Source organism: Panthera pardus, unplaced genomic scaffold, assembly GCF_024362965.1.
Source record: "Panthera pardus isolate Hobbes unplaced genomic scaffold, ASM2436296v1 HiC_scaffold_6, whole genome shotgun sequence".
Lineage (NCBI taxonomy): Eukaryota > Metazoa > Chordata > Mammalia > Carnivora > Felidae > Panthera > Panthera pardus.
In genome coordinates, this window is record NW_026526991.1 from 48,027,778 (window position 1) to 48,041,279 (window position 13,502).

Sequence of the window (13,502 nt, forward strand, 5' to 3'; positions counted from 1 at the left end):
AATAAAACATTTTTTAAAATGTTTTTTTAAATAACAAAAATAAAAAATAAAAAGCTACATGGCTAACATTTGAGGGCAATGGTTCTCATCTTTAGATGGATTCCTCGCTATTCTGCCACAAATTTTGAATGCTGACCTCAGGGTGTATGGATCTTCTGTAAGAGTCTGTGGGCCTCATGTGGAGAAACCCACAGGGGATATACATGCACTCAGTGGCATGGTGGGCACAATTGACCACACTATTTTTAAAATGTTTCTTCCTGGGTCGCCTGGGTGCCCAGGTCAGTCAGTTAAGCATCTGACTCTTGATTTCGGCTCAGGTCGTGATCTCGAGATTCATGGGATGGAGTCCCGAGTCGGGCTTTGTGCTGGCAGTGGGAGAGTCTGCTTGGAATTCTCTCTTCCTCCCTCTCTCTCTTTCTGTCTCTGTCCCTCCCCCGCTTGAGCACACACTCTCTCAAAAAAAATTTAAAAAATAAATGTTTCTTTTCTTTCCTGGACCCAACCCCACAGAGGTGTGGGTGTTTTCCTACACTTATACGATGGCTTGATGGTAGTCAGCATCAGCAGCATCCAGGAGACCCAGTCCTGCCGAGCATACTTGCTGTTTTCCCCCCATGAATTTTTACTTTACCTCCTTATGCCTTGTCTTAAAATCCAGTCTTTTTAGCGGTGCCTGGGTGGCTCAGTCGGTTGAGTGACCGACTTCGGCTCAGGTTATGATCTCATGGTTCGTGGGTTCAAGCCCTGCGTCGGGCTCTGTGCTGACAGCTCAAAGCTTGGAGCCTGCTTCGGATTCTGTGTCTCCCTCTCTCTCTGCCCCTCTCCTGCTCGTGCTTTGTCTCTCTCTCAAAAATAAACATTAAAAAAAAAAGTCCGGTCTTTTAAAAATTAAAAACAATCTATTATAAAATCAATCATGTACATCTTAGAATATAGGTAAACAAACAAAACACTGTATTTGATCATCCAAAAATTAGTACCGTTAAGTCCTTACTATTATATTCTTCTAGATGTTTATGTGTGCACGTGTGCATTTTTATTAAATGAGCTATGCTAATTTGCTATTTGTAACATTTTTACGTTAATACTAGCTACCTTTCAGGTCAATAAGAGTTTGTCCTGTCTTTAGCATATACCCCACTTTCTAGTTTCTCAAAATGTCCCCCAGATTGTCCTAAGCAGGATCCTGTCCAGGCTCAAGCATCACCTTTGGTCGGTATATCCCTTGAATCTCTTTTATTCTAGCATTTAAAGGATCTTTTCATTTCTAGACTTAATAAAGAGACCCCACCAATTATCTGTCCTGCAGAATATTCCACATTCTGGATTGTTTGCTTCCTTTCTTGTTATCATCCAACTTGTGCCTCTAGTCCCTCTGTTTCCTTTCAACTGGAAGCTAAATTTAAAGGTTTGCTGTATTTAGGTGAAACTTTTTGGCTAATATACGTTGTAGGAATTGTGAAAATGGGCTAATTTGGTGCTGAGGGTTTGCAAAAAAGCAGACTTTGGTAGAAAATAACTTAAAATGGCCCCTTTACAGTCAAATATTATTATAAAAGAAGTGATGTTAAACCTATACTTGTATAATAGTTTTCTTGTCTTCAGTCACCCTGCTGTTGGCTCACATCCTTCCGATGACACTGGCTCACTGTGCCATGTTGATCAGACTGGCAAGTTTCCTTCTGCACAGTGCTTTACGGGCAAATAATAATAATAGCTAACATTAACGAGCATGGGCCACACTAAGTGCTTTGAGCGTTTCTGCAGCAGGCATATTGCTTAGTCCCGGTTACCCAGGAGGGAGCCAGGTTTGTGCCGGTCATATGCTGTCCAAATCCGAGCCTGAGCACCAAGCCTTACCCAGCTATGGATCTGCCTCCTTCACTCTCTCTGCTGCCTTCTACGTGTTCCATTTTTATTGTTTTCATTTTTATGTATAGATCTGTGATCTGTCACAAATTAATTTTGTTTGGATGGTTACCTGGTTGTTGCAGTGCCATTCAATGAGAAGATTGGGCCTCGTTCATCATGTAGAAGGTGGTGAGCTCTTAGAGTAACCCTGGAATAAATCCAGGTCCTCTCTCTGTCCCTTTCTTTTTTCTACTCCCTGCTTTCCCCTCCTTGATTCCTGTGGAATCACACGGGGTAGCTAACAGAGAGCCCTTTGATCAGCCTTTGTCACATTTGCCTGTGACGAACCTTTGTCACCTGATGTTCGTGCTCTTTTCAGCACAACACCGGAGAAGTGTTTCTGGTTTCTACCTCTCTCATTTTAATAAGACTAGCAGGTGTCTTCTAGTTCATCCGGGCCCTCCGTTTGCACGCACGCTGACCTGTTGCATTATAGAAGCCCCAATTCTAGTTTTGATTTATGCAGGCTCCGAATCGGCCATGCAGACACATCTGAGGTCTAGTGTTTCCCACTGGAAGGGATGATGCCGGAACACACTGAGTGGGCTCCCTACCGTTCCCTTCCTCCACAAATATTGACATTTGAGAATGGGGTCTCCGTCCCCCTTGCCCTTCCCCTCTCTGCTGTTAACTGGCTTTGTAATGAACTATAACCAATCATCTACAGTCAGAGTTCTACTGGAAACTGGGACCATGCCCTGAAACTGGGACCGTCTTATACCTTCAGCCTACAGGTGGGCACAGAAGAGAAGCCTAAGAAAGTCACTCTCCGTGTTCCTTCCTCAAGGCCTCCTCACACTGTTTTGCACCTGTCTGCTAGCCCATGGTTTTTAAACTTCCTAGAAAAAAAAAAATCTTGGGTAATCTCTACATTGTTAAGACATCTCTGATTCTTCTCTAATGGAAGTATTGAAGTTTGACATGACTATGTACTGAGAAAGTTGAGTGCCAGTGGTTTTAAGCTAATCCAGTAAATAGGCAAAGTAATCCAGTAAATAGGCAAAGTACAGGTCATGGGCTGGGTTCACAAGGTTCCTTGACCTCAGGGCCCATGGTCTTAAGTAGTATGGGGGGTAGGTATTCATTATGTTCTTGTTATGCTTAACTGAATCGCCAATTTGGATTCTTTTTTTCCCCCCCTTTAAGCTCCTACTTCTTAAACATCAGTGAATTATTGTTTACTGTGATGGGTTATTAGGGTATAGACTTTTGAAATAGCCACATCACACTTAGAATTTCACGTTTGTGTGGCATTACCTTATAGTTTATTGTATTCTAGATATATAAATTGAAAGCAAAAACACTCCCTGGATAACAATGACCATATTTTTCAACCTAAAAATAAAGGATAATGGATAAATGATTTTCACACACCTTCTAGGCATAGGAGACAGTTTATGAGAGGCCCCTGGGTGGCTCTCAGTCAGTCAAGCGTCCAGCGTTGGCTCAGGTCATGATCTCAGTTTGTGAGTTTAGTCCCACGTGGGGCTCTGTGCTGCCAGCTCAGAGCCTGGAGCCTGCTTCGGATTCTGTGGCTCCCCCCACCCCCCGCTTGTGCTTGCTCAGGCTCTCTCGCTCGCGCGCGCCTGCGCTCTCTCTCAAAAATAAGTAAATGTAACCAAAAAAAAAACTTAATAAAAAAATAAAAAAGAGTTTATGGGATGTAGTTTGTATCCCTAGATGTTTGTATTTAGGAGGTATTTTAACGGTTTATATGAACACTAAGACATAATATCTGAATTTTGCATGTGCTGGAAAATCTGGAATGTGTAGCCAATGCGCGGTACAGGTTCCAAATATACTAAAACAAACAAAAAAATTAAAGCTTGTCCTTCCAGATGCCATTGGCCAAGCTCTTTTTTCCACCATTATCCCAAATGCTAGCAAGATGTTCTCAGTTAATGCAGCGTGGTTTTGGATCATTAATTTTTTCTTTTTGGGGTTAGACAAAATTAATCTTTACTGCAGGTGAAGTGTCTAATTCCTTTTAAGCATGTATTAAATTTGTCCTGTAATTGTCTTTTTTCTCTTCATCTCTACTTTTGGTGAGGCTGGACTAGGGTGACCAGTTATCCAGAGTCCTTGGCATGATCAGAATTGTTAGCCCTCCCCTCTGTAAAAGTCATTCAGTATTGACAACTGTTCAGGGACACTTGGGTAGCTGAGTCAGTTAAGCAACCAACTCTTGATCTCGGCTCAGGTCATGATCTCAGGGTTTGAGCCTTGCATTGGGCTTCATGCTGACAGTGCAGAGGCTGCTTGAGATTCTCTCTCTCTCTCTCTCTCTCTCTCTCTCTCTCTCTCTCTCCCCCCCTCCCTCCCTCCCTCCCTAACATGTTATTTATATTGCAGACTCTTCCAAAAATTTTCTCTACTGTTAAGAAACATTCTTTAAAGAGCTTGAACACTCATTTTTATCTATCTAGCAAATTCCACCTTGACTGTAAGCTGAAACTGATGGAGAATTTGTTTTTTGCTTTCTGGGTTATTACCCTTTTAACTGGCAGATCAGTGAGTTTCCAGAAGCTGGTGCGTTCATCCAGTCTTTCAGTCTCTTAATGAGGGATTCTCATACAAAGTCTACACCCACAGAAAGGAAGTGAGCATACTAACTGAAAAGCTGATTAAGTTAATAGAGATTGTTTTGACCATGTTCTTTTTTAAAATTTGGACTCCTAAGGTTTCATATTCAAAGACTTAATTTTAAAGAAGGGAGGTTTGGGGCACCTGGGTGGTTCAGTCGGTTAAGCATCCGACTTCGGCTCAGGTCATGATCTCGCAGTCAGTGAGTTCGAGCCCCGCGTCGGGCTCTGTGCTGACAGCTCAGAGCCTGGAGCCTGTTTCAGATTCTGTGTCTCCCTCTCTCTCTGACCCTCCCCCGTTCATGCTCTGTCTCTCTCTGTCTCAAAAATAAATAAACGTTAAAACAAAATTTAAAGAAGGGAGGTTTTGCATGAAACACGAATGAGTGCTTGAAACATTTACATTAAAATTGGGAAGAATTAATTTGAATAATATTTGCCATATATCTGCTGTTACAAAGGCAACAAAATATAGCCCAACAGAAAAAGAGAACTTTAACTCCCTGAAATTTTGTCTGTTTTACCTCAACATTTTAAAATTTTTATTTATTTTTTAAACACATCTTTTTTTTTTTTTTTTAATGTTTGTTTATTTTTGAGAGACAGAACATGAGCAGGGGAGGGGCAGAGAGAAAGGGAGACACAGAATTCAAAGCACGGTCCAGGCTCTGAGGTGTCAGCACAGAGCCTGACACGAGGCTCGAACCCACTAACTGTGAGATCATGACCTGAGCCAAAGTTGGACGCTCAACTGACTGAGCCACCCAGGTGCCGTCCTCAGCAATTTTTAAATTAACTCTTACTTGGTCCTTTACTGTATCTCCAAGATTTTTATTTATCCTCTGCAGTTAAGGACTTGCGATTTGTTTTGGAATGTGGAGACAAACAGAAGATACTTTGGCTTTACATTTGTTTACTTGAAAGAATCATGATTTTATTGTTTTTGTAAAAATATAATATAGGTTTTCTTTAAAAAGTGACACTAGAAAAATAAAAGGAATAAAAATCATTCAGAAGTAATCATTAATATGTGTCAGACATTACTCTAGAGATCTATGGATTTCTGTAGTAAGAGAATGAGAAGGTTTAAAGGATATAAAATAAAATGTGTCATTTTCTATGTTACCCTTTAAGAAGTAGGAGATTTCATTTTACTTGAACAGAATAAAACTGAAGTGAAACTAAAATAATTGGCGAACTTGATAAATATTTTCTCAAAACAAGAAATTATAGAGAACAAACTGATGGTTACCAGAGGGGAGGTGGGCAGGGGATATGCTAGGTGGGTGATGGACATTAAGGAGGGCACATGTTGTGATAAGCACTGGGTGTTGTCTGTAAGTGATAAATCACTGAAATCTACTCCAGAAGCCAATTTTACCATATTTGTTAAATAACTAGCATTTAAATTAAAACTTGAAATTATATAATTTTTAGCTCTTGATAGTATCTTACGACCCACTACCATAAAAACTTCCTCTCTCGTCTCCTCTTCCCTAGCCCCCACCCTCTGTTAATTATAAACCTTAACTTTTACATTCTGTTCTGTACCTGTTCTCCCACAGTTGCTCAGTCTAGTTCTATAACTTAATCATAGCTTCTTTACTCTTTGTTTTCATTTGCTTTAGGTTGGATGGATGTCTTTGCCAGCTCATGTCTTGAGTTTTGTCACGCTTGAGAATGTACAGTTGAGATAGTTGAGGGAAAGTCACAGCTTGAACTACATGAGGATTCTGATATGGCTCCCCCTGTACTTGGGACTCAGATGGGCCTTGAGTTCTTCCTGATTCATCCCTCTAACTGAACCATCCAACAGCCCCAACCAATGTTTAGAAATTTCAGGAGCTACAAGTGATTCCTGGTCACTTCCTCCTCCGTCTCCTTAACCTTCTCCTCTTCCCCAACCCATTGGCTGAATGTTCCTTAAATCACCACACTTTCCACATGTAAAGCAACTTTTCACAAATAAGAGTCACCAGCCCCTCCTCCGCTGGCTTTGGGTAGCTGGGGAAGTAGCTCATAGAGGTTGCTTCCAGAAGTGCTCAAGCTTCCAAAACAGAGAGTTGGAAACCTAGTGTATGGGTCACTTGACTGTTTTGGTTATTAGTTCGTAAGGACTTTTTTAAGATGAGAATTTTGACTGTAAAAACAAAATTCAAGGTAGCAGAAGAAGATAGAAATAAGTAGGAAAAAATGAAGTCAGAATTGAATATATTTCCACTCTGAAATTCATGGCTATCTATGAATATGTAATTCACATATCCCAAATTTTCTTAGTCCCCATTTCAATTCTGTGTTTGTTAGGATAAAAATATGATTTCTTTGCTTGCCAGTGAGGGGAACAAAGTTGAGAAATTACCATTCGAGGATTGCTCATCCTTTGTCACAACAGTGAATCGATACAGTGGAGTTGTAATCGGAAACTCTTCCCGCTCGCTGCCTGTATTAATGCATCTACAGCACTGTGCTTATTTAATCACCTGCTGCCCCGCTTCCCCATTGACTAACCCCTCAACAGCAATCTGATCTTAGGTAAGAGGCAAACATTCCTTACTCAGAAGTAGATTCATTGAACCCAGGAATAGAGAGACAAATTGATGTAGCCTCATCAAATCTTTCTATAATAAGGTTGAAATGTAAATTACTTTTTTTTTTTTTTTTTAAATATGGTGAATTTTCACCACTGGGGATTATAAAGCAAGATCTCTCTCTCATAAGTCTTTGGTTTCCTGATCACTGGTGATACATAATTTTAGGTGGATATGACCATTTTTATTTTCACTGTCCTGCATTTGTTTGTTTGTTTGTTTGTTTATTTATGAGAGTGCGCTTGTGCACACATGCCAGTTAAGAGCCAAGGGAGAGAGAGGGAGAATCTTAAATAGCCTTCATACTGAGAACCCAACACGGGGCTCTATCCTATGACCCTAGGATCATGACATGAGCTGAAATCAAGAGTCGGCCGCTCAACCAACTGAGCCACCTGGATGCCCCAGTCCTACTTTTTAAAAAATGTACATTAGAAACATATCTAGCAAAATCTATGAAGAACTCACCTAACTCCACACCCAAAAAACAATCCAGTGAAGAAATGGGCAGAAAACATGAATAGACACTTCTCTAAAGAAGACATCCAGATGGCCAACAGGCACATGAAAAAATGCTCAATGTCACTCCTCCTCAGGGAAATACAAATCAAAACCACACTGAGATACCACCTCACGCCAGTCAGAGTGGCTAAAATGGACAAATGAGACTAGATGCTGGAGAGGCTGTGGAGAAACAGGAACCCTCTTGCACTGTTGGTGGGAATGCAAACTGGTGCAGCCACTCTGGAAAACAGTGTGGAGCTTCCTCAAAAAATTAAAAATCGATCTACCCTATGACCCAGCAATAGCACTGCTAGGAATCTACCCAAGGGATACAGGAGTACTGATGCATAGGGCCACTTGCACCCCAATGTTTATAGCAGCACTCTCAACAATAGCCAAATTATGGAAAGAGCCTAAATGTCCATCAACTGATGAATGGATAAAGAAATTGTGGTTTATATACACATTGGAATACTATTTGGCAATGAGAAAGAATGAAATACGGCCTTTTGTAGCAACGTGGATGGAACTGGAGAGTATTAGGCTAAGTGAAATAAGTCCTACAGAGAAAGACAGTTACCATATGTTTTCACTCTTATGTGGATCCTGAGAAACTTAACAGAAGACCATGGGGGAAGGGAAGGGGGGGGGAAGTTACAGAGAGGGAAGGAGGCAAACCATAAAAGACTCTTAAGTACTGAGAACAAATGAGGGTTGATGGGGAGTGGGAGGGAGGGGAAAGTGGGTGATGAGTATTGAGAAGGGCACCTGTTGGGATAAGCACTGGGTGTTGTATGGAAACCAATTTGACAATAAATTTCATATTAAAAAAAACATATCTAGCAAAATGACACAAAGGTTTTCATTTTTCACGTAAGTGAAGAGTGAGCCAATTTAAAGAAAATATAAACTAAGCAGTAGTGTAGATAATGTGCAGATAGGGCAAAACATTTTGAGGATGATGTGCAGACGACTGAAGTTTCAGAAATGTGAGAACGTGGCAATCAGACGTACACAGATATGGCAAAAATTGCACAAAGGTGCAATAGGGGAATATTAAAATCGAAACCTATGTAAATTGTGCTGATTCCAAACTTGGATTTTCCCCTATTAAAATCTGCATACATCTGGGGCGCCTGGGTGGCTCAGTCGGTTAAGCGTCCGACTTCGGCTCAGGTCACGATCTCGCGGTCCGTGAGTTCGAGCCCCACGTCGGGCTCTGGGCTGATGGCTCAGAGCCTGGAGCCTGCTTCTGATTCTGTGTCTCCCACTCTCTCTGACCCTCCGCCGTTCATGCTCTCTGTCTCAAAAATAAATAAACTTAAAAAAAAACATTAAAAAAAAAAATCTGCATACATCTAATGCAGTGGTTCTCAGTCCGTCATCCACTGAGACAGGCATGGCAGCCTCTGGCCGCAGCGGGCATTCTCATGGAGACACACGCTCCCTCGCCCTCTCTGAACCACCTCTGCTCCACCACTCCAGAAGGTATTCTGGAAGGCAAACAAATTGGAAACATAATAAGAATCACTTATTCTACCTAATTCATTTTTTAAAAAGCAAATTATTTATAGATGGGTACTTTTTTTAAAAAAAATTAACTTTTTTTTTTTTTTTTAATTTTTGCTAACAAATAATTTTCAGCACACCAGTGACTGATTGCCACTTGCCAGAGTATCCGTATGTTTGAGAAACAGTGATCTCACAACTGGTTTGGGTTTCAAATACCAAACTTATCTAGTAGAAGCCCTTGATGGGGAATTTGCGCTTTGGAGACTGTTTTTCTTTCTGACCTAGTAATGTCCCATTTTCTCTATAACACAGACTGTTGGGCGGGAGCTGCTGCTCCATTTAATTGAACATCTCGTAACCAATGATGGAAAAGATGTTGAAATCACAAATTTAATCAACAGTACCCGGATACACTTGATGCCTTCAATGAACCCAGATGGATTTGAAGCTGTCGTAAAGCCTGACTGTTTCTACAGTAACGGAAGGTAAGGATGGGCTAGTCTATTTAAAACAAAACAACCACGGGGCACCTGGGTGGCTTAGTTGGTTAAGTGTCCGACTCTAGATTTCGGCTTAGGTCATGATCTCGTGATTCATGGGTTTGAGCCCGTCATCAGGCTCCAGGCTGGCAATGTGGAGCCTGTTGGGATCCTCTCTCCCTCTCTCTGCCCTTCCCTAGCTCGCTTGCTAGAGTGTGCGCACTCTCTCTCTCTCTCAGTAAAGAAACAAACTTTTAAAATAAAAAATAAAACAAGGCCCTCATCAGATAGTAGCCCAAGGCCTTGTTAGTGAACCAGCTCATAGCATGTGTCGTGTCATTGCCATGTTGAAAACTCTTCAGGCTGCCACAGCTTTGAGAATGAAAAGGGACGTCCTGAAGAAGGCTGCTTTACTCCTGTGGCCACCCTACTGCTCACCCCGCTCCAGCTGCTCAGAGTCCCCTCGGTCCCCAGGAATGAGCTGGCTCTTTCTCGCCTCAGGCAGTGGGCACACCTCATTTCCCACTCCTTACCCCTCACACTGCTAATCAATGTTTCCTCAAAGACTCCCTCCCTAACCTATCCTGTATTAGGTCCTCGGTTCATATCACCTGCCACTTTACCTTCATAGCACAAATTTTAAGGTCTGATTTCTTTTTTTCATTTTCTTAAAAGTTTGTTTATTTTTGAGAGAGAGCGACAGAATGCAAACGGGGAGGGACAGAGAGAGAGAGGGAGAGACAGAATCCGAGGCAGGCTCCAGGCTCCGAGCCGTTAGCACAGAGCCGAATGCTGGGCTCGAACCCACATACCGTGAGATCATGACCTGAGCCGACGTTCGTCGCCCAACGGACTGAGCCACCCAAGTACCCCTAAGGTCTAATTTCTCTTTGAATGTCTGTCTCCTCACAAATCTATAAGCTACCCGGGGGCAGGAATCCTGTTGCCTGTGTTCCTCACTGTTAAATCCCCAGGGCCTAGCTAGGCCTTCGGTAATTACCGGTTGGTTTATTAAGCCAGTACAAGAACTAACCAAAAAAGAAGAGGGAGTCTTGTAGTAGTTCTCATTTAAACAGTTTATTTTGTTGAACTCTGTCTCAGGAAGTTTGGAATTTCTCAGATGTCTAGTATACATTTATATTTGTGCAAACATTTGTTTGCTTTTACCAAAAGTAAAATCTCACCACTTGATTGCACTCAACTTTAGGGTTTTCTAGCATATTTAAACATGGCCGGTCCACTTTCCAGAAATATATTTGTGTAAAGTAGTATGTTCCTGTCGTTTCTGTTATCAATTGCTATGTAACGAAACCCTCCCCAAATTTAGCGACTTAAACCTTTTTTATTTACCCTCAATTGTAGAAGTTAGGAATTTGGACAAGATAGAGCAAGGCTGGCCAATCTCTGCACCATGTGTCTGGAGCTTCAGCCACCATGTGGCTGAGACAGCTGGACTGGGACATGTGTAGAGTCTCAATTCTGGCTGTCACCTGGGTTTCTCATTTCTCCACACGGACTCTTCACATGGCTAATGTCGGAGTCTCAGGGTTCCCAAAGGGAGCGTTCCCAGAGCAAAACCCTAAAACACACACACTTATCAAACCTCTGCTCACATCACAATAGCTACCATCCCACTGGTGAGAGCAAGTCACACGGGAGGGGACCGCAGGTTATGTGAACGCCAGGTGTGGTTCATCGGGGGCCACCAAGACAACCATCCCCAGCCCTATAGTCGCATTTTGAAAAACAGCTGGTGCCCAGACAAAAGGTTTGCATGTTGCATGAGGCTACTTCCTCACATACCATCAACAAAACCTAAAATATTCTTTCTTTTAAAGGGAAAATAGTAACTACTATGACCTGAATAGAAACTTCCCGGATGCTTTTGAACTTAATAATGTATCGAGGCAGCCTGAAACTGCAGCTGTCATGGAGTGGCTGAAAACAGAGACGTTCGTCCTCTCTGCAAACCTCCACGGCGGCGCCCTGGTGGCGAGTTACCCGTTTGACAATGGTGTTCCAGGTAGGCAGACACGGCCCCAGCTCTGGCTTTCTGAGCCCAGAGTGGAGTTACTGCTCTGCGTCTGGAGGGGACGGATCTTCCTCGGCTTGCCTTCTCTGCCAGGGTAAAACGGCCTCCGCGTCTCCCCTCTGGGCCGTCCTGCCCTCAGTTGATAAACCGTAGATGGGCGGTGTGGCTGAGCTGGTCCCCGACAGGATTATTTGAGATTCATCAGAAAAATAATAAAATTGGGTTAAAACACCCTACAAGAGGCAACATGACTGAAAGAACGTAAAATGAGAACTTGCCTTTCTTTGCTAATCATGAGCGATAATTGCCGACTCCTTTTAAAACTCTGTGGGATAAGGTATGTACCAGGGACTTAAAATAGTACAGTGGCTTTATTTACCCCCCCTGGTACGTAAGGAAAGTTTCCTGCCCTCCAGAAATTAGCAAGAGGGACTAAGAGGGTACTTATGAGCTGATGGAGGAGTCCTTTGAATATGGCTGTGGTGTATTTTGTGTGATGCCACTTTGCGTATATTCCCTAAAAACTAGGAGAAAGAGCAGAAGGGAGCGGAGCGTTCATGGCAGGGGGTGGGCTTCCCTCTAGTAAAGTAGAGCCTTCCTGTGTGACCGGACAGCAAGTTTGCTGACCGGGCGCTGCGTGTTTCCACGTCCTCCAACACCAACCGAAAGGCTTCGGTTTGTTTTTCACACACAGCAACTGGGACGTTATACTCCCGTAGCATAACCCCTGATGACGATGTGTTTCAATACCTTGCACATACCTATGCTTCAAGAAATCCCACCATGAAGAAAGGAGATCAGTGTAAAACTAAGATGAACTTTCCTAATGGAATTACAAATGGCTACTCTTGGTATCCACTCAAAGGTGAGTTTCTCCTCTAGCTTTCTCCTTATTGACTTCCTCCCCATGTGCCAGCTGGTTTTTGTGGACCCCAGCAGTTGTCAAAGTTTGTTTGGCATGGTGTGGTCCCTCCAGTTGCGTCTCTGTCAGCTAATGTCACAAAAGCAGTGGGGGGTGACTGAGCGATGTTCAGATACTTGTTCAGCATTTACCTACTCTGAGCCAGAAACTGTGCCAAGAAAGATGGACAGAACACAGACCCTACCCTCAAGTTTAACAGGAAGAGCCACGTGCAAATAAATAATTGTGGTGGCAGCTTATTAGAATAAAAAGGAGAGATTTAGAAAAGGTACAGCGTACCCCAGAGGTATACTGTAAAGCCAGGGTGCAGGAGGGAGTAGAGAAGACCTTGGAGAAATGTGATGCTTCTGCGGCATCTAACAAGGACAGCGGCTGATCCAGCTCATTATGGCCACGCACCAGTGGGATCCAGCTATTGCCAGATCTTCTGGTTTGTAAAATAAGCTGAACTTGTACGTGAAATATCTTGATCTTTTTTTTTTCAATATATGAAATTTATTGTCAAATTGGTTTCCAAACAACACCCAGTGCTCATCCCAAAAGGTGCCCTCCTCAATACCCATCACCCACCCTCCCCTCCTCCCACCCCCATCAACCCTGTTTGTTCTCAGTTTGTTTTTTTTTAAGTTTATTTATTTTTGAGACAGAGAGAGACAGAGCATGAACGGGGGAGGGGCAGAGAGAGAGGGAGACACAGAACCAGAAGCAGGCTCCAGGCTCTGAGCCATCAGCCCAGAGCCTGACGCGGGGCTCAAACTCACAGACCGCGAGATTGTGACCTGAGCTGAAGTCGGACGCTTAACCGACTGAGCCACCCAGGCGCCCCTGTTCTCAGTTTTTAAGAGTCTCTCATGCTTTGGCTCTCTCCCACTCTAACCTCTTTTTTTTTTTTTTCCTTCCCCTCCCCCATGGGTTTCTGTTAAGTTTCTCAGGATCCACATAAGAGTGAAAACATATGGTATCTGTCTT

The 13,502-nt window shown here is 42.8% G+C and overlaps 1 protein-coding gene across 8 annotated transcripts in view; it reads left to right on the top strand.

Annotated features, from left to right (window-relative positions):
- The window catches only part of CPM (carboxypeptidase M), a 77,515-nt gene that overhangs the window by 47,699 nt on the left and 16,314 nt on the right, over positions 1–13,502 (top strand). For 7 of the 8 annotated variants that reach the window (XM_019455055.2, XM_053895636.1, XM_019455054.2 and 4 more), the window contains 3 exons: positions 9,413–9,585; positions 11,418–11,602; positions 12,306–12,476. In XM_019455055.2, the coding sequence (XP_019310600.1) occupies positions 9,413–9,585; positions 11,418–11,602; positions 12,306–12,476 (529 nt within the window). Of the gene's footprint in view, positions 1–6,719; positions 7,029–9,412; positions 9,586–11,417; positions 11,603–12,305; positions 12,477–13,502 lie in introns of those variants that run through there. The other variant, XM_053895638.1, reaches the window with a different exon arrangement.